Genomic DNA, 20,856 nt, shown 5'->3' with positions numbered 1-20,856 from the left:
GGAGGGAGAGAGAGAGAGAGGGAGAGAGTGTGTGCCACAGCATAGAGGTAGAGGTCAAAGGACAACTTGCCCAAGTTAGTTCTCTTTTCCCACCATAAAGGTCCCATGGATCAAACCCAAGTCATCAGACTTGACAACAAGTGTTCTTACCTACCGAGCCATCCTAGCGACTCAATAATCAACATCTTAATTATAATTTCTATCAATGGGACAAAGAAAGGGATTTGTTCTCATAAACCTTTCAGAGTATGACTCAGATAAGGATATTGCATTGTTGGGTACCTGGGAACTTCTGTTTTAGACTAGAGGCTTAAATCTTCCAGCTCCCTCTGGGAAGGGAGGAAGACTGGCTTCTGTGAATGAGAGAAGTAACCCAGCGATGACAACAGGTGTGGAGAGGCAGGTGGTGTGTCATTTTGGGGAGACTTATAAAATTACTATCTTCCCCCAAGCTGGACTGATGCCAGCAGCCCCAAAATGACTTGTTCAAGTTTATCCTTTTTGTTGTTGTTGATTTTTTGAGACAGAGTTTCTCTGTGTAGCCCTGGCTGACCTGGAACTCTCCTTGTAGACCAGGCTGGCCTGGAACTCAGAGATCCACCTGCCTCTGCCTCCCGAGTGCTGGGATTAAGGTATGTCTTCCCCCAACCCCCGCTGAAGTTCATCTTAATGTGTAAAATGAGGTTACCTATGGAGCAGTGAGTAAGTACGGACAGCTCCATTCTCCCCCTTGCTTCCTGGTTGCTGACTCTACCCTTTACCAGCCCTGTGTATGACTTCAAGTCTTAAGCAGAATTCATGTAAACCTAGGTTTAGTGTGCTACCTAGTATTAAAGCAGTTTAGGTAACTACAGGCGGGGGCAGCATGAGCACAGAAAACAGACTCTGGGAAAGACAGACACATTTAGGTGTGCTCCATCCCTGTTCTTAGAGGCTCGGCTAGTCTGGGTAAAAGTGTGCAGACATGGGAAGCATGGCTTGTTTAGCGCAGTCTGGCCTAAGAACAGCTAAACGGTAGTGTGCTGTAAGACAGTCACCCTGACCAGGATGTGGAGGGCCAATTGCACTAGATCAGGCTTATTTTAGGTCAATTTAGACCTCTTCAGGGATAGCAAATGCACATTGCTGAGGGCGTCGTTCAGGCCAAAGGACCAGCACTCAGCTGTTTGATTATATAGCACAGGAGTTTCAACAAAAATAATGCTAGAGCAATGTGGTTCCTTCTTATAGTGTTCTTTTCATAAAAATGTGAGTTCATAGAGATCTCATAAACTTAGATTTTAAATGAAAAGATTAAGTTTTTCTCCTGAGTTAAGTGTTAAAAGGCTTGCTCCTGGTTCTTCCTACAGAAACAGAGGACTCTCCCCTCTGGACAGTGAAGCTCCGTGTCTCCAGGAGGGAAAGGATCCAGGTTCCCAGGGGATCAGTTCTGAAGGTCATCATTCTTCTGCAGACCTCTGCCAGGAGGTAGAAAGGGATGAGGTCCAGGACGCGGTGAGAACTAACCAGGACGACGCGGTGAGAGCTGGGACAGTCAGTCCCATTTTGGGATACCCAGGGCAGCCCTTGCTGACACCCAGGTCTAAGCAGGCGGGAACTTCTTGATATGGTGGGCTCTTTAGAAGCCAGGAGACAGCTGAGCACACCTCTAGTGGGGAAGAAACCAAGACAGGTGTCGTTCAGAGGGCGCGTGCCCTTGCAGCTCGGTGGAGCCGCCGCACAATGCACATGCCCAGTGTCTCCTATTTCCTTGGCTCCTGACTTGACTCCTGATTGGGTAATCTTTCTACCACCTCTACCCACTCTCTCCCATTTACCTGTAGTCAAGCCAGGCCCTCTGAATTGTCTCTTTTAATTCAATCAAGAATTAGTTTTCAAAAGGGCCAATACTAAAAGCAGTAATCTCTAAGGAGGAAAGTGTAGCTCCCAAAGGTAAAATGTCTAGAGATACAGGTCTTCATAGAGACCTCCCAAGGGAACTACAGTAGTGTGGTGTCATTTGACGGACCTAGCCTGGCACCCAGTCCAACGAGACCTCTAGGTCTAGAGGGTCCTTTTACACTTGTGTTTCCTGTCCCATTGCTCTGTCCCATACTATGGAGACGGTCTCTTCTCCGGGCGGCTGGACCCCGAAAGGATTTTTTTTATCCACTCAGGAAGTTTCCCAAACCTGTCAGCGCAGTTTCCCTTCTTTGCCTGCCATTGTTGAGTGGCTTTTCCATGTGGTTGCTTACTCTGCTCCCTCCACTTAACAAAACCTGTTCTGAGTCAGGCAGTATAGAAAGAGCCGGAGCCAGGAAGGCGAGCAGCAGGTGTCTCTGCTCCTGTGGTGGTACACTTTGATGGTAAAGATAGAAAACAATCAAAATAAATGCCCAACAGGTGAGTTAATGAAGTGAGGAGAAGAAAATAGATGAGGACACCATTTTAAATGGAGAAATCAGGAGAGTCTTCTCGGAAGAGGTGACATGTACTGTAGGCTGGGCGTGGTGGCACACGCCTTCAATCACAGCACTTGGGAAGCAGAGGCAGGTGGATCTCTGTGAGTTCGAGGCCAGCCTGGTCTACAGAGCAAGATCCGGGACGGGCACCAAAACTACACAGAGAAACCCTGTCTCGAAAAACCAAAAACCAAAACCAAACAAACAAACAAAAGAAAAAAAAAAAGAGGGAGAGAAGAGTTTTAGGGGAAGTGTCCAGGAAGAAAGATGGATACAGCAGCTTGGGGAGGGACTGAGTTGACAAGAGGGGACTGGAGAAGAGAAGCCACTCATACTGAAGCCATTCACAAGTTTTGACTAGGGAGACACACCTAGGTGACTTTGGATTGGTGGATGTCTAGTTTCTTAGGGACAGGGTTTCGTGGTTTCATGTAGCCTAGGCTGGCCTTGAGATCTTTCTATAGCTAAGGCTGGCCTTGGATTCTTCATCCTTTTGCCTCCACCTTTCACCTGCTAGGATTACAGGTGTGCACCACTACACCTGACAAAATCACGTGATAAAGGAAGAACATGGCTGCTTTGTAGGCAATTATACACAACCCAGAGCAGTCTAGCTGGTAGGCCAGGGCACTGGGTCAGGAGCAGAATGACCTGAGGTCTAGTGATGGCTGTGTGGTGATGGGACCTGAGGAGTGAGCAAGTTCGGAGCATATTAGTGTTTGATATGAGAAATGAGTGAAACCAAGAAACCAAAGTCAACTGTGTTCTTGAGGTTTTGGTCCAGAGGGGCTGGATAGATGATGGTCCTACTCACGACTACAGAAGTTTGAGTGGTGTAGCTAGAGTTTTCCTGCCTGACCCACGGTCAGGATAAATCTCTCTCACCTGCCAGTCCCACAGCCGCTCAGACCCGACCAAGTAAACACAGAGACTTATATTGGTTACAAACTGTATGGCCGTGGCAGGCTTCTTGCTAACTTTTCTTACAGCTTAAATTAATCCATTTCTATAAATCTATACCTTGCCACATGGCTCGTGGCTTACCGGCATCTTCACATGCTGTTTGTCATTGTGGCGGCTGGCAGTGTCTCTCTGACTCAGCCTTCCCCTTCCCAGCTTTATTCTCCTCCTTGTCTAGCTGTTCATTTGAACATGTTCTGGAGCTAGGGATGTAAGCTGGTGTTCTGGGGCTAGGGATGTAAGCTGGTGTTCTGGGGCTAGGGATGTAAGCTGGTGTTCTGGGACTAGGGATGTAAGCTGGTGTTCTGGAGCTAGGGATGTAAGCTGGTGTTCTGGAGCTAGGGATGTAAGCTGGTGTTCTGGGACTAGGGATGTAACCTGGTGTTCTGGAGCTAGGGATGTAACCTGGTGTTCTGGGGCTAGGGATGTAAGCTGGTGTTCTGGGACTAGGGATGTAAGATGGTGTTCTGGGACTAGGGATGTAAGCTGGTGTTCTGGGACTAGGGATGTAACCTGGTGTTCTGGGACTAGGGATGTAAGCTGGTGTTCTGGGACTAGGGATGTAACCTGGTGTTCTGGGACTAGAGATTTAACCTGGTGTTCTGGGCCTAGGGATGTAAGCTGGTGTTCTGGAGCTAGGGATGTAAGCTGGTGTTCTGGAGCTAGGGATGTAAGCTGGTGTTCTGGAGCTAGGGATGTAAGCTGGTGTTCTGGGACTAGGGATGTAACCTGGTGTTCTGGAGCTAGGGATGTAACCTGGTGTTCTGGGACTAGGGATGTAAGATGGTGTTCTGGGACTAGGGATGTAAGCTGGTGTTCTGGGACTAGGGATGTAACCTGGTGTTCTGGGACTAGGGATGTAAGCTGGTGTTCTGGGACTAGGGATGTAACCTGGTGTTCTGGGACTAGAGATTTAACCTGGTGTTCTGGGCCTAGGGATGTAAGCTGGTGTTCTGGGACTAGGGATGTAAGCTGGTGTTCTGGGGCTAGGGATGTAAGCTGGTGTTCTGGGACTAGAGATGTAAGCTGGTGTTCTGGAGCTAGGGATGTAACCTGGTGTTCTAGGGCTAGGGATGTAAGCTGGTGTTCTGGAGCTAGGGATGTAAGCTGGTGTTCTGGAGCTAGGGATGTAAGCTGGTTTTCTAGGGCTAGGAACCTGGTGTTCTGGGACTAGGGATGTAGCCCAATGGATAGTACTTACCTAGCATGTGCAAAATTCAGTCTCCGGCAGTTTCTTTCTAAAAATAAAAACAAAACAAAACAACCAGATGAATAAGTAAGGAAGCAGTAAGCACATCTGTTCAAGGTAGTTTTCTACACCCTAGGTATCCTCAGATGCTAAGTGCTTCTGATTACAAAGGCTCTCACTTCTGCCGTTAACATGACTAAGTGATATAATGACTGTGTTGCTATTGCTAGCCTGGAATTTGCTGTATAGACCAGGTTGGCCTCAGATTCACAGATCTCTAACTGCCTCTGGAGTACTAGGATTAAAGGAAGATCACACACACACACACACACACACACACACACACACACACGTTCTTGATCCTTTTGTAAATCCTGTAAGACTCACCTTTACACATTTAGGACATAATATTTACTCCCTAAAAGATACCAAGACTAAAACCAAATGTATTTTTAATAGTATTCAGCTCTATTTAACAACATTTATCTTTTAACTCAACCTCCCAGATGACCTGTGAAGTAGGCAGGTGGATGTAGTCCAGTGGTCAGAAGAGATACTAGGTTGGACATGCATATTTGAGTCATCTGATATGTGATTTGAAGTTATGAGATAATCAGAGAATGCGTGTCAAAGGACTGATGTCTAGATTCTGTGAGAGGCCTTAACTCTGGCCAGAGTGGTTTCAGGGGCTCAGCTCCCATAGCCAAGGAACTTCCTGGTCCTGTAAGCCCTTTATTCCTATGGCACACTCAACTCTTTTCTGTTGTCACTTTCAAAAGGTTCCGACAACCACACATCCTGATTCCTGATCTGTGCAAGGACCCACAAAAAAAGGCTGCTTTAGACCAAGTTACCTGCTGGCTGGAATCCTTCTGAGAGGGATGAAGGAAGATATTTAGGAATCATTCTGTTCTTCTCTGAAATAAACTTCTTTTAATTTAGAATTCAGTGTCTGTGATGATTAAAAAATAACAACACAAAAGAAACAAACAAAAACAGAAAAAATGGATGTGGTGATGCACGCCTTTAATCCCAGAACTCAGGAGGCAGAGGCAGGTGGATCTCTGTGAGTTCAAGGCCAGCCTGGTTTACAGAGTTAGTTCCAGGACAGCCAGGGCTACACAGAGGGATCCTGTCTTGAAAAACAAAAAACAAAATAGAAAAAGAAATGATATACATTTCCCCAAAAGTGTATTTTCCTCTGAAGTTAAAAAGTATCTTGGGCAGGGGCCAATAAAAAGCCATCTTACCGAAAGCCTGTCTCAGTTCATTTGATTTGTGACTAAGTTACACTTTCTGCCTAGACACCATTAAAATAGAGTTTTAAGACAGTAATTGGACTGACTCATTCCATATTTATTATCTGCCTTATTCCAAGGTTATAGGTGTCTAGGATCTTAGTATCTTGCTTCTAATCCACACATGGTTCCAGGTGAAAACTCAGTTACAAATTGTAAAACATATTGTGGGAAATTTCAGAAAAGTATATACAAATAGAAATAATTGTATAAGAGACCTGCTCATCCAATTTCAACAATGAAAACTTCAAGTCTGTCTTCATCTATGCCATACCTACTTTTCAATCAACCACAATTGCGGAAGCAGTTCCTAGATGTTTCCCAAAGTTGCCCTTCCAGATGGTAGAGAGCGGACTCCTTTTCTTTCCCTGCCCTTAGATGGGATCACAAGTCCTCAGAGAAAGCCTCAAGCAGGTTGTGGTGCATGCCTGTAATCCTTCCCTCCGGAGGCTGATGCAGGAGGATCCCACGTTCCGGACCAGACTGGGTACACAGAGAGCTTTCCAACGCAATATGAAAGGGTTCACATACTGTTATAGTGCATATTTTCGCAGTATTTAATATTTGTCGGGTGTTTACAACTTGCTATCATGACTCACATTAAATACCGTATAAAACTTCTAGCATTATAAGCTTCAACCAGGGACCCTGGCATCCCCGCACGCCCAGAGACGCCTCCAAAAGGCAAGGGGAGAGGCTAGATTCAAAGACAGTGGTCTCTAGTTTTCTATGGCTGTGAACACGCCATTCTTCCTCTCCAGGGACGTTGGTGTCGCAGGCCGGCCAGACCTCGTGGCCTTGCTTCGCGCATGCGCTTCCCCTGGGGTCGAGACACCCCCGCCGGACCTGACTCAGGCAGGGCGCCGGCTGCACAGGGCAGCAAGCAGCCCACCCCTGGGACAGCCTGGGGGGCCTGCGGGCCTGAGGTGACCAGCGACCAGCACAGGAGCTTCGGTCTGAGGCCGGGGCCGGCCACTCTTCCCCACTCAAGGTGCCATCAGCCCAGGAGCATCCGTCCAAGAGGAAGCCTGCAGCCTGAGGAGGCCGCCCCTCACCGCTGAGGACCGTCACCCTCCGCCGGGGGCTATGCAGACGGTGCTGTCACCTGTTTCTAGGTCCCCAGGACAGCGCGGGAAGGGGGATGGTTCTCTAGGACACAAGGAGGAGCCGCGGCATCTAAACCGAGTTCCTAGTCCCCAGGGCCCTGCCTTTTCCACATTGATACACTAAGTAGGAACTCAGTTTTCTTTGCTCAGGGAGTCTGTGATTTATGGCTGCCGTAAAAACTTCCAACGGTGGTGAACATTTCAGTGTGGAGAGACTCAAGGAATGGCCGGAGCCGGAGTCTGTGTCTTTAATGGAGGTAACATAGCACGGCTTCCTTTTTTTCCCTTCCTTTTCCTTCCTTTCCTCTTTCCTTCCTCCTTCCTTCTTCCTTCCCTCCTCCTTCCTTCCTTCTTTTCCTCCTTCCTTTTCTCCTTCCTTCCTCCCTTCCTCCTTCCTTCCTTACCCCTTCCTTCTTCCTTCCTCCTTCCTTATCCCCTTCCTTCCTTCCTTCCTCCTTCCTTCTTCCTTCCTTATCTCCTTCCTTCTTTTCCTCCTTCCTTCTTTTCCTCCTCCCTTCCTTCCTTTCTCCTTCTTCCTCCTTCCTTCTTCCTTCCTCCCTTCTTCCTTCCTTCCTTCTTCCTTCCTTCCTTCCCTCCTCCTTCCTTCCTTTCCTTCCTTCCTTCCTCCTTCCTTTCCTTCCTTCCTTTCTTTCCTTCCTTCCTTCCTTCCCTCCTCCTTCCTTCCTTTCCTTCCTTCCTTCCTTCCTTCCTCCTTCCTTCCTTCCTCTTTCCTTCCTTCCTTCCTCCCTTTCTTCCTTCTTTTCCTCCTCCCTCCCTTCCTTCCTCCTTCCTTCCTTCCTTCCTTCCTTCCTTCCTTCCTTCTTTTCCTCCTCCCTCCCTTCCTTTCCTTCCTTCCTTCCCTCCTCCTTCCTTCCTTTCCTTCCTTCCTTCCTTCCTTTCCTTCCTTCCTTCCTTCCTTCCTTCCTTCCTTCCTTCCTCCTTCCTTCCTTCCTCTTTCCTTCCTTCCTTCCTTCCTTCCTTCCTTCCTTCCTCCCTTCCTTCCTTCTTTTCCTCCTCCCTCCCTCCCTCCCTTCCTTCCTTCCTTCCTTCCTTCCTTCCTTCCTTCCTTCCTTCCTTCCTTATTCCTTTTTCATAAGAAGCAAGATAATTTGGAGCCAAGTGATAGTTCCTATTGTGGATTCACTGTCAAGATTGGCCCAATCTTGAGGGTGTACTTGAGGGAGTGTACATAAAGACTTACAGAGTACTTACAAGTTTTATTTTTAAGATGTTATCTTTCAATGACACACAAAATCCCTTGAGTTTATAACCAATTAAGTCTCAATCATGCATATATTTCCAGTATCAGAACAGTTCTTCTTGGCTTAGACCAGGTATGCAGGAGGATTCTGTGAGTGGGAGTGCCTGGGTTCAAATTTGGCCAAAAGCCATTGTGAAGAATAGCACCAGCTGACTGCCGGGTAGGTAACCTGGGCAGGTAAATGGGCCAGGCCAGAGCTTGCCCTTCCGTGTCTGAGAATGATTTGTTCATACAGCTGCAGTTTTATTGGATTCTGTGGTTTGCGTCATTATAAAGAAAGCTACTTATAATGAATTTATCTCACCCCCTTTGTCATAGTGGCAATAAGAGTTATGAATTGTGAGCTTACTATTATTATTATTATTATTTTCGAGACAGGATTTCTCTGTGTCGCTTTGCGCCTTTCCTGGAACTCACTCTGTAGCCCAGGCTGGCCTTGATTCACAGAGATCCACCTGGCTCTGCCTCCTGAGTGCTGACATTAAAGGCATGCGCCACCACCGCCCGGCAAGTTTACTGTTTTGTGTTTGTGAACAGAAGATTTCAGAGGAGCTGCTATGAATCATTAACGTTTCTATATTTTCTGAAAAAAAATGTTTTTTGAGACGGGGTCTCATGTAACCCAGGCTGGCCCTGAGGCACCACCTCACCTACTTCCTGCCACGTTGGGGGCTTGAACTGAGGACTTAGAGGACTTTGTGTCTGCCGGGCAAGCACTCTGCCAACTGAACCACATCCCCGACCCTTGAGGTTTCGATGTATGAAGAGACCTAGCAAAAGGCAAAAATCTTCAAGGGGCTCCTTAAATATACTTAGATGAATGTCTAAAAAGAGAGTTCGTTTGATATAAAAATGATTAGTAAGCTTCTTGGAACTTTATTTTTTATTTGATTTTTAACTATGTGCCAGATGTGGGTGTGTGTACTTTAGTGCAGGTGCCCAGAGAGGCTAGAGGCTTTGGATCCTGTGGAGGTAGAGTTGAAGGCAGTTGGGAACCGGACTGCCTACTGCCTAACGTAGGTGCTGCCAAATCAAACCCGGTCCTCCGTAAGAGCAGAATGCGCTCGTGACTGCTGAACTACCTACCTCTCCAGCCTCAGCTTCCTGAAACTCTAACAAAAATACGATTTCATGATGTAATGCCAGGGATGTGTTTCAGACTAGTCGAGGTGGATGATGGAAAACTGAGGAGGGGTTTATCTGAAATGAGATTGCGTGGCCACTTGTTAAAACTAGGTTATGGGTTCGTGGAGAATGATATTTCAAAGTTCCCGTCGTCAAGAGTTAAACTATGTTGTGAGGTACAGGCTGTTAGATTTGCACTAGGGATGCGGGAATATTACCCCGGGGACTGGCCGTTCCGATCGTCCCTTCAGAATTTCTGACCCGCCATTCAATTCCGTTTTCAGATATTAGCTAGAGAAGACATCGATGAAGCTGTGTATGCAATATTATTCAGAGAAAACTACATTGTGAAGGTAAGTGGCTGCATACTGCGTTCTGGAGGAGCGCGAGTTGATGTCACGTTCTGCCGCCATGATGGGGAAAAGGCTTACGAGAGCAAAGGTGTGTGTTGGCGCAGACTCAGGGGCCTCTGTCCACAGTGACGTCCCTCCATCACTTGGAGGCGGTGCTCCAGCAGAGCACAGTGGCAGGCAATAGCCAGAGCTGCTCGCCTCTGGGCGTTTAGAGAGCAAAATGAGGAGGTGTGAAAGGGCTTGTTGTTTTCAGTATTTTCTTCCAAGGCATGCTCTGGACGACCAAACTTCCTTCTGCCAGCCCTGCCTTCTGAAGTTTCCACCACTCTGTGGCCCCATCAGCAGGAAACACTAACCCATGAGTCCAAGGGGACATCTTACATTCAGGCTGTGGTATTCTGCCAGAGAGACTCATTTGCAGGCAGAACGAGATGCTTCTGACGTACACCTTTGAGCTGCGTAGACTTGAGATGACCACTCCTTACATGATCACTAAAAGTTCCCACAGCTTGTACAGATCTGCCCTTAAGAGTCTGAGTTTTTTTTTTTAACTGCTCTGCCTCTTTGACTTACACTAAATGGAAATTCTTTTCTAACCAAACTTGCCTCTTTTTCCTATTTTTCCATACTGTATTGGGCTATATAAAAATCCCCAGAAATTAATTAGTATATAAGGGTAATGACCAATTAAGTTACTAATAATCACTATGGGGTTAACAAGCTTTAAAGGAGTTAATTTCCATCTGAAAGCTGGTAATATAACAATACTTTGACATTTTTATTGTGATTTGAATTTACGAAGTAAATAGACATTCATTCGCTCTCTCTCAAAATAGTTTATTGAGTACACCATAAGAGATCACTGGGCTAGAGATCACTGGGCTAGGCAGTAACTGAATTCCTTGTCCACATTCTCATGTAAGCATCAAAAGCAGCCCTGGGGTTAGCCTCATTTCATAGGTCAGAGAGCAGCGTCAAAGCAAGCTTAGTGTCTTTGCTCTTCCAATGCGGGCAGAGACTGTGGCGAAGCCTAGATACAGAATGCATGGCTGGGTAACATTTGAAAAAGAAATAAGGGGCTGGAGAGATGGCTCAGAGGTTAAGAGCACTGACTGTTTCTTCCAGAGGTCCTGAGTTCAATTCCCAGCAACCACATGGTGGCTCACAGTCATCTGTAATGAGATCTGGCGCCCTCTTCTGGCCTGCAGACATACATGCAAATAGAACACTGTAAACAGCCGGGCGGTGGTGGCGCACGCCTTTAATCCCAGCACTCGGGAGGCAGAGCCAGGCGGATCTCTGTGAGTTCGAGGCTAGCCTGGGCTACCAAGTGAGTTCCAGGAAAGGCGCAAAGCTACACGGAGAAACCCTGTCTCGAAAAACCAAAAAAAAAAAAAAAAAAGAATACTGTAAACAGAATCTTTAAATAAATCTTTAAAAAAAAAAAAAGAAAAAGAAGGAAGACTTTGGTGGGTTAGGAAAGGCTTAATTGGCCTCATGAGTTGGGTCACAGTTTAATCCGAAGGGGTGGTGTGATTTGGAATTTTTTTTGTTTTCTTCCTGCCCCGTGTTCTCACGTTCTCTTTCTGAAGTTTATTCTTCGTTCGTTATTTGGTGTGAGGAGTGGGCAAGCATGCACGGGAAGACTTAGGAATGGGTGTGTTTCTCCTCACTAGTAAAACAATAATGAGTGAAAAATGTTGTGATTTGTCTTGTTTATATTACTTTGTCAGAGACTGGATACTTATTTCCAGCATGAGGCTGATTTTAAGGAAAGAAGAAGAGAGATGTTACATAGAAGATGGGTTGAAAATGTAGCAAAGCCTCTTCAACAGAGAGTTATAGAAAAAGTAATTTCACATAGAAGACCTGGAAAAAGTGAAGTGAAATTTGAATACTGTGCAAAGCACACAGATAAACCGGTACTGAGTTTTATCATTTCTTTTCCAAAGCTATGATGTCATTTTTTTCTGCTGTCCCGATGTGTCCGGGTCATCCTGTCATGCTCATGTCCGCCCGCTGCTGCTCACAGCTCCGGGTGTTGGGTGTGGTGGGCATCGAGGTAGAAGGAGGGAGGGATGGTGCCGGGGACTCTGGGTACCCCTTCCCTTTGATCAGGAAGCGGAGTCGCCAGCATCCCCTAGGCGACCTTTCAGCTCTCTTTACCGGGACTGCCTCAAATGGCAAGTCCTAGTTCTGAGCAGGGCCGGGAAGGAGAACCTGAGACATTCTAGTCTCTGCAGTAGGCAGTGGGCGAGGGAGAAGGGGACTGTTACCGTGGTGCAGCCTGGAGCCGTTAAGCTTAGGGACAGACGGTTCTCTTTGTTGTGTCTTTACAAACACCATTTCAGTGTCTTATTTTGAGGATGTTTTTCCCTTGGAGGTCAGGAACCTCTTCAGGAATTTATGTCCTCATTATTTATAGCTGCACCAGATTTAAGCCTCCTGGAGTTACATGTCCTATAGGATCTTCGCCGTTTGGTTTGCTGGGTCTCTCAACCCCAAGTATTTACTAGAGATACAGAAGAGTTTAGGTAGAACATTAGAAACACTGGGCACCATCAAGTATATTTATGAAGAGAATTTCAGAAAGTGTGCATTAAATATGAATTCCTAAATGTCTCAAGAGCAGGAACTTAAGATGTAATCGAAATGTGTTGAAATCCAAGAGTGTGATCTTACAGGATTGTAGAAGTAGAGAACAGCCGAAGAGACCCTCTTCCTAAGGCTTATGGTTAGAGAGGAATTTCCTCTTTAATGGCCTCAGTCCCTCCCACACCCTGACACAGGCTTATGATCCTTAACCCCGATCCTCTCACCATTTTAAGAGCAGTAGGAGTGTCCCAAGGGCGGACTTTTCCTCCCAGGACTGGTGAGGAATAGTGTCTGTGCTCCTACAGGCATGAGCTGGTGTCTCTCATAACCACATTGTCACTTGGGTGGTTTGTCCGTTCTAGACTCAGAAACCCATGAGGACGGACTTGGCCTTGGTGTAGCATGGAACGGCTGAGCAAATATTATTGACGGATGGAATGAATGGTTTAGTAAAGCTACAAGCAGAAGCTGTCCCTTCCATGTGGCCAGGCTTCCCTCCTTCCTGCCTTCAGCATTTACAGTTCAGTGAAACAGCCCCGTGGGAGGCAGGTTCTCCCTCGGCACGTGGGCTGACGTGGGCTGACGGCACTCTGGGTCTTGATCTTGGCTTTGGTGGAGTAAGGCCTCACTGGGGTACTTAGGGCCGGATTTGAACAGCTCACTGTGAACTGCGGCGGGGGCCCTCAAAGACTCATTTTCTCCTGCAGACCAAAGCCTCTCCACCATGTGAGTGTCTGTTTCGAAGACAGCAAGAGCTCCGAGAAATAAAGGGGACCAGCTACCAACAGAGCGCAGGTGACCAGGGGCTGCTCGGTAGACACAGCTGAGTGTCCCCTCTCCCCACCCCCTTGGAGTGCGGGAGTTGTTTTTAAAGAGTTGGATTTTGCTCTTGTGTCTTCCTGTAGGGAAACAGAACGACACACAGAAAGAACACACTAAAGAAACCAGGAAGGCACCCCACTTCGGCAGATCACCCCAGTTCATGCACGCTTCCCATGGCATCGTTCCCAAAGAGAGGCAGAGAGCCCCTCCCCGGACTGCTTGGAACAAGCCCAGCACCTACAGGTACAGAGTAACCAGATAAGTCAGCTAGCATGAGCTCTAGGGAATCTTCCAGAAAAGAGAGAGAAAAAAAAAAAAAAAAAGAAGAAGCAAATAGGAGGGAAGGGTGTGGTAACGGTGTGGTTACTGAACTTGGGTGGTATATATATATAAAATTAATTTTTTCGAGACAGTGTTTCTCTGTGTAACAGCCCTGGCTGTCCTGGAACTTGCTCTGTAGACTAGGCTGGCCTCGAACTCAGAGATCCTCCTGCCTCTGCCTCCCAAGATTCAGTATATTTTTAAGTGTTTATACCAAAGTAGTTTTTGAAAGCTAGTGTGACCTTTCATGTTAACAGAACAAAGTAGGAACAAAGTCATAATCATTTCAATAAATGTAGTATTAAAATGAAAGATCTAGTCACACTCCCCCAAATTAGCTCATAGTGTAGAGAAATAGAAATTAGCTTACTTAATTTGTAGCAGAGTTCTAGAAAACACTAGAAGCTTTTCCTTTGAGTCTATGAATCAGACAAAGAAACTCACTTCAGATTTGTGACAGAGACCTCAATTAATAAGAGAAGGAGAGAAATAAAAGGTAAAAGAAATGGAAAACAAGAAATAAACCCTTCGCCGGGCGGTGGTGGCGCACGCCTTTAATCCCAGCACTCGGGAGGCAGAGGCAGGCGGATCTCTGCGAGTTCGAGGCCAGCCTGGGCTACCAAGTGAGTCCCAGGAAAGGCGCAAAGCTACACAGAGAAACCCTGTCTCGAAAAAAAAAAAAAAAAAAAAGAAAGAAAGAAACCCTTCATTTTTAACAGATAATATGAGGCTATACATGTTGGTTTTGTTTTGTTTTTTGAGACAGGGTTTCTCTGTGCAGCCCTGACTACCCTGAAATATAAATAAATATTAAAATTGAAAAATTGCAGTGAGAGGCTCAGGAGCCCCCACCCCTGGCTAAGAGGATATTGACAGTTGATGCCTTTTAGGAGAAGGGGAATAATTTTTTCTTGATGGTGTGACCCCGGGGTAGGTTGACCTTTCTGCAGTGGACGGCCCCCCACCCTCATGAGTATATGGACAGCACACATTAGACTTGATTATTTAAAAACAAAGAGGACATGAAGTTGGGAGGAGATGAGGGATGAGAGATGGGGAATGAATCTGGGAGGAGTTAGGGGAGGAATGAGGGATGACTGTGACCAAAGTACACTGTATACATGTATGAAGTTCTCAAAGAATTAATTAAGATATTGAAAAGTAATAAAGTTTAGACTAAAGATTACCAAATTCAAAGTCAATACACAAATCATTTGTATTGTCTATATCTAGCCAGAAAATGAAATTATGTGTAATAGTAACATGATTTCTCATACATGCTACTTACTGGTATTTGGGACCAGAAAATTCTTTGTATTGAGGAACTTCATTATAGGTTTTTCAGCAATATCCCTGCCCTCTATCCATACGGCCTCACTTCCCTGTTGATGAGAATTATTTCCAAATACTACTCTGAGGGCAAAATCAGTCCTAATTGAGAACTACTTAAAGAGGAATAAAATAACCAAATTAGCCGGGTGGTGGTGGCACACACCTTTAATCCCAGCACTTGGGAAGCAGAGACAGGGGAATCTCTGTGAGTTCGAGGCCAGCCTGGTCTATGGAGTGAGTTCGGGACAGTCAGGACTTCACAGAGAAACAAACAAGTACCAAATTAGTGGGAAGATATACCATGTCCATGGATCAGAACACTCAAAACTGTAAACATGAAAAGTTCTCAAACATAGTCAGTTCAATCTGAATAAAATTACAGATATTTGTTTGAAGTGTGTGTGTGTGTGTGTGTGTGTGTGTGTGTTCATGTCTATATAGAAATGGAGCTAATTCTAAATTTTATAGGAAAACTACTCTATTAGGTATCAAATTGATTTAAAAATTGTACCAAATCAATAGACCAAAATAGAGATGTAGCATGAATCTTAAAGAGTCTTATTAATAAACAAACTCAGAGCCAGGTATTGGGGGTGAATGCTGGATGATCAGAGAAGCAGAACAGCCACAGCCACCTCACCTGGCCAACTTCTCAGCTGATCCTGTTTCCTCAGACTGGAAGCCTCTGAGTCCTCATCCAAATAGATCTCAGCTGAGCTGCTTCTCAAAAGCTTGAAAGCTTAACCAGCCTAGTTCCTGGTTTTCACGCCTTATATACCTTATATACCTCCCGGCCGCCCTCCTGTTCCAATCCCAGGTCGGAGGATTGAGAGACTCCCTCAGCCACAGCTGCAGAAAGGTCCCGGGCTCACCTGATAGCCCTGGTAGCCAGCTTCACCTGAGGCACTTGGCTTAGGAAAGGTTTGTTTAGCTCCTAGTTTTGGGGGACGAAGTTTGCAATCAAGTAGTAGCCTCGGTTGCTTTGGGCCTCTGATAGGGGAGCAATACCACGGCAGGCGTTTCTGTAGAGTTAGACTGCTCAGGAAGCAGGGAGAGACCAGGGTCCCAGAGTCCCTTTCACCTCCAGACCTCTCACTTCACCCTTTAAAGGTCCATGGCACTCCCCAAACCACCACCCTTGGGGCCCAAGCCTTCCCTTATGAACCTTTAGGGGACATTATCCCAACCCGAGCAGAGGGACAGGCACCAGTGATGTCTGGCCAGCCCTTTCTTTTCACAAAACGAATATCGAGTTCATTCAATGACTTTTGAATGGTAGAATTGTTTGTGTTGAGTTGAGATTTTTTTTTCCGCCCCTCTTTTCTTCTCAGTTTTGAAAAGCCTGTCTGTAAATCAAAGTCATATCTGCCTCAGGAAGAAGAGACCCCCAACCTAAGCCAGCTTGCCTTTGAAAGGCAGTTCCGTTCCTCTAAGCTCAGGCCGGAGAACAAAGAGATTGAGAAGTGTCTGGTAAGTGGAGGTCTGGGAGTGGGGCTGGGTGGATACCCACGACACCGTACAGCCAGCCCCAGCGCGAGAGCCCTTCCCCACAGCAGGGAGCCTCAGTGAGATGGTTGGGGGTCTGGTGCTCAGTTCCTCTGCCCTGATGAGCGCTGAGCAGGGAAGGGACTCGGAACCACAGTGTCTGTGGGTCCCGAATACAAGTGCAGACCTGTCTTTACAAGGTGAGGGCGGGCCCAGAAGACTGGCCAGAACCGGTTCACCGCCAACTTCCGCCCCCCTCTTTCCTGACCCTTCCACCCTCTGACAGTTTTCTACCATTTCCTAGTCACTGAAACCAGATTGAAACCAGATCACACATTTTGTTCTTTGGTGCTGCACACTTGCAATCCTAGCCCTTGGGAGGTGAGGTGGGAGGGTAGAAAATTCTAGACCAGGGAGGGGCTGGAGAGATGGATCAGCTATTAGGAGCACTGGCTGCTCTTCACGCGGACCCAGGTTCAATTCCCAGTGCCCACACAGGGACTAACAACCTTCCTGTTCCAGGGGATCCGATGCCCTCTTCCGGCCTCCGTGGGTACTGCATGTGTGTGGTGCACAGACATGCATGCAGGCAAAACACCCATACACACTTAATAACACTTTTAAACATTAAAAAGAATTTCAGGCCAGCCTGGTCACACAGAAAGACCCTGTCTCAAAATACTACCACCACCAGCAACAACAAAAAAATGTTCTTAATTCAGTTATAATAGGAAATTTAAAAATGAAATGTAAGAAAAAGAGACGGCAGACACAATGAGCTTTTACATATTTTAAAGGGAATTTTCCCAGCACAGATTTTTGCATGCAGGGCTAAGGATTGCAGAGCTCCTGGCCTCTTTGTCCCCTCTCCATTTGAGGCTTAGTCACAGAGCTTAGAGCCCCCGAGACCGTGGCACATAGCATGTGGGCGCCCCCTTACCTCTACCACATGCCGAGAGCCCAAGGGGTCTCTCCAGCTTGAAAACTCAGAAGTTGTTGTATTAATTGTCTTCATTCCTGAGAATTTCACACATGTATACAGTGAAACATCGTATCTACCCCCGTTTCTCCCAACTTCCCCAGATGACTCTCAAAACAGCCCCTTCCCAAATTCATGTCCTGTCCTCAAGGTCCCCTCTTCCTCCTCCTTCTTGATAACCCACTAGGTACGATTAGTGCGACCCACGTGTGGACGGTTGGGGGCCCGTCCATACTGTGTAGGGAACCTCCCACTGGCAACACATTAAACGAAGAAAAAGAGTCTCCCTCCCTGAGCACTTCTAAACTGCCAAGAGCTCCTCGGTGGATCTGGGGATCACCCCAACCCCATTTATGCCAGAATTCTGGCCGGATTGACTAAGTACCACAGCTGCTGTGAGCTCATGAGGGGAACAGCCGTGCCAAGTTCACAGCACTCCCCCCAGTTATCAGTCAGACACACACACACACACACATACATTATATATAAATATAAATATAAATATTATATATATATACTCACTATGTAGTTCTGGCTGTCCTGGAACTCTGTAGACCAGGCTGGCCTCGAACTCACGGAGATCCGCCTGCCTCTGCCTCCTGAGGCTGCACCACTATGTCCAACTCATATATTCTTTCTACCCCCTCTTCCTCAGTGTCCCCTGAGCCTTGGTGGTAGTTTCAGGGTTATTGAGAATGATGGCCTTTTTAGGGCTGGGCACTCAAATCTCCTAGTCCCAGCACTCAATCGGATGACCCAGTTCCTACTCAGCTGTGATGTTCTCAGTCTCTTTAGGAGCAAATTCTCCCTCCAGGCGGATCTAACCTTTTGATATTAAGACAGGACATGGTCACCTACAGAGCTCATACTCAACCACTGTGCTATTGAGTTACATATGAAGAGCAGATGTTGACGTTAGTTTATAATTATTTTTGTGCTGGGCCAACATTAGTTTATAATCTTTGCCCTGGGCCTGGTTCCCTGTGGTTCTCAAGCCACAGGTGGGACGGACATGCCTGCTGGGATGGAAGCTTGCTTACACACATCCTCCTGTCTGTCTGTCCCGTCTCTCTTCACTCGCCCCTCTCTACTTTGCTGTACAGAAGCTTTTTAGTTTGATACAGTCACTTGTTTTAGGTCCGAATGTGGATTCTACTGTCGTGGTAGGGGAGGTCCCCTGCTGTTACCATAAGATTAAAAACTGGGAAGAGTGTTTTCAAGGCAATAGTTTCTTTTCTGTTCAAGTACTTTAGTGGGTGTGGTAGCAGGTCAGCAGACTGTCCCCCTTCAGGACCTTGGGGTCTTTGTTATCTTTTAGCACCTGGCTTCCAAGGAACTCATTCCTGCTAACTTTTTTAATTAATTATTTTTATTATTAAGAAATTTTCTATTCACTTTACATACCAATCACAGATCTCTCCCCTATTCCCACCCCCCAGCCTTCCCCTAAACCTACCCTCCATTCCCACATTTTCCGCTAACTTTTTTTTTTTTTTGCGGGGGGGGGGGGGCTTTTCAAGACAGAGTCTCTCTGTGTAGCCCTGGCTGTCCTGGAACTCCCTCTGTAGACCAGGCTGGCCTCAAACTCACAGAGATCCGCCCGCCTCTGCCTCTCAAGTGCTGGGATTAAAGGCGTGCATCACCACTGCTCAGCTGAAAAAAATAGATTTTCTATCAGATTGGAGGTGTATCTCAGTGCTTGCACAAAATCTTGGGCTTAATCCCCATCATTGAAAAGTACACACAGGTTGACAGACACCACTAACACAGCTGGTACGTGGAGGACACGGACCTCGGTGACAGAATCAGAAGTGACTGGGGTCTGAGTCTCCACAGGGCTCACGTCTTACCCGCTTGGTGTGCTTCTGCAGTTCATTTTGTGGAAGCGCTTGAGTGATGTGAGAAATGCTTGCAGGGCGAAGTCTAAACGGACCCCGTCTCAATAAACACAGAACAGAACTTCCAGTGTCCCCACCGTCCTAACCTGCTAACATTGTCTATGTGGGACCGGACTAAAGGCGGCAGCGTCCCTTCCTCTTAGGTTTTCGGGGCTAGGGGGACCCAGTCACATGGCTGTCCCTAATTGTTGGGTGCCAGTGTGCTGAGGAGAGCAGCCCCTGGAGGGGCTGACAGTGGAGGGGAGTGCTCTGGGGACAGCCAGTCCGCTCTGCCATACCATAAAGGCGGGTGGAGTTGAAGCCACGGAGGCTCCTCCGAGAACCGCAGCCGCCATCGGGGGAAGGGGGGCAAACGGATTGGCTGGGAGCCTGTCTGCAAGGCTAGAGGGCTCGGCCGGGGGTCAGGCCTGTGGGGGGTCCTTAGACAGTCCTTTTCTCCTGTGAACAGGTTTCAGGGACCCAACCCCCGAGACCGCGCTCCTGGGCGGCCGCAGACAGCCGCCACCGGCAGGCGCAGGCGCCCCCGGCCGTGGGCAGACGCGTGATGACGGCGGAGCTCCTGGGCAAGCATCTGGCCTCCCTGCAGGGGGCAGCCAGGTCCGGCCTGCAGTGGTCCTAGAGCTGCCGGCCCTCCCACTGCACACACACACACACACACACACACACACACACACACACACACACAGGTGCTGGCCCTCCCACTGCACACACACACACACACACACACACACACGCACGCACGCGCACACACACACACACACACACACACACACACACACACACACACCCCACACCCAGAACGCAGCGTTTCTCTAGGTAGGAAGCGGGTGCAAGAACTCTCTGAGTAACAGCAGTCAGTTTTTTTCAAGCTCCGGCTGTGAACTAGGAAGTGTGTGTGTGTGGTGTTTCCGTTTCCCTGAAACACTAGCCGCAAGACGGCTTTATCAAGCCCTGGCCCGGGGCTTCATTCAAGTTCGGTCCTGCTCACACCCCAGGGTGCTCCGTCCTCACAGATAATCAGGCAGGGGAGTAGTGGGGGTCAAATGAGGATCCAGGATCCCGTAGGATGCCCGGCCACTGCATGCCGCCTCCAGGGGGCGCTGAAGGGGTTTGATGGGGCCTCCCGGCTTCCTGGATGGGGGGAGTCTCCTCTCACCCCCCAGAAACTTGGGCTCACACTTCGGTGGGGAAGACAGCCGCACTTCCTCAGGGGCAGTTCTGGGTCACTAGGTAGAAAAGACAACTGGAGCTGCTGTACCCTCTCTGGTCACCGAAGTCACATGACTCCGATCCCGAGGGCTCCTGTGTCCCAGATCTGACCACGGTGTCCGGACTGTTGAGGGACAGGGACATGATGGTGGCCACGCTTCAGTGAGCATTGAGGTCCCCACAGCCCCGGGAAAGAGTATGGTTGTTGAGCAGCTTTAAAGCTGCGGGATTGCCACGGAGTGTCACGCTCCACGCATGGGCTGTCAGTCGGCGGCCACTCTGCCCGACTTCGCCGCCACCCTGCTTCAGCACCCACAAACAAGACATGCTCCCCAAGGCCAGGGGAGCCGCAGCCGGCTTGCTCAGCAGGCTGGGCCTGGTCCTTCAAAGCTTCCTGTAGATAAGCAGGATGCTGGTCGCTTCAGTTTTATGTACCAAGTGACAGCACTTCTCTGTTTTAACCAGGGGGTGTGTGGGGGCAG

General features: G+C 47.8%; 2 protein-coding genes and 1 long non-coding RNA gene across 5 annotated transcripts in view; 2 read left to right on the top strand and 1 right to left on the bottom strand.

Annotated features, from left to right (window-relative positions):
- The window catches only part of LOC131897392 (protein FAM228B), a 25,921-nt gene extending 20,387 nt beyond the window's left edge, over positions 1-5,534 (top strand). For 2 of the 3 annotated variants that reach the window (XM_059248293.1, XM_059248291.1), the window contains one exon: positions 1,350-2,139. In XM_059248293.1, coding sequence (XP_059104276.1) covers positions 1,350-1,605 — 256 coding nt within the window. In that variant the 3' untranslated portion in view covers positions 1,606-2,139. Of the gene's footprint in view, positions 1-1,349; positions 2,140-5,369 lie in introns of those variants that run through there. The other variant, XM_059248292.1, reaches the window with a different exon arrangement.
- LOC131897394 (uncharacterized) lies at positions 4,487-6,685 on the bottom strand. Its single transcript, XR_009375668.1, has 3 exons — positions 6,167-6,685; positions 5,445-5,542; positions 4,487-4,635 (listed from the first exon to the last, which is right to left on the bottom strand). It is a non-coding gene; the product is annotated as an uncharacterized LOC131897394 (long non-coding RNA).
- Positions 6,686-7,141: 456 nt separating this feature from the next.
- LOC131897488 (protein FAM228A-like) lies at positions 7,142-19,869 on the top strand. The gene is made up of 7 exons (XM_059248405.1): positions 7,142-7,251; positions 9,665-9,733; positions 11,467-11,655; positions 13,036-13,123; positions 13,234-13,393; positions 16,135-16,273; positions 19,614-19,869. Exons 1-7 carry the CDS (start codon positions 7,159-7,161, stop codon positions 19,782-19,784), a joined length of 909 nt encoding a protein of 302 aa, XP_059104388.1. The 5' UTR covers positions 7,142-7,158; the 3' UTR covers positions 19,785-19,869.
- Positions 19,870-20,856: the final 987 nt, after the last annotated feature.

The sequence above is a fragment of the Peromyscus eremicus genome, chromosome 22 (assembly GCF_949786415.1).
Source record: "Peromyscus eremicus chromosome 22, PerEre_H2_v1, whole genome shotgun sequence".
Lineage (NCBI taxonomy): Eukaryota > Metazoa > Chordata > Mammalia > Rodentia > Cricetidae > Peromyscus > Peromyscus eremicus.
Note: the sequence above shows the minus strand (reverse complement) of the source record. Positions and strands in the feature narration are given on the sequence as shown.

Excerpts from the sequence above, each read along its gene's own strand:
- LOC131897488 (XM_059248405.1), top strand. The coding sequence starts at position 7,159 with ATGGCTGCCGTAAAAACTTCCAACGGTGGTGAACATTTCAGTGTGGAG. Across the intron at positions 11,656-13,035 it reads CAAAGCACACAGATAAACCG|ACCAAAGCCTCTCCACCATG; the intron begins GTACTGAGTTTT and ends TTTCTCCTGCAG. Across the intron at positions 16,274-19,613 it reads AAGAGATTGAGAAGTGTCTG|GTTTCAGGGACCCAACCCCC; the intron begins GTAAGTGGAGGT and ends TCCTGTGAACAG.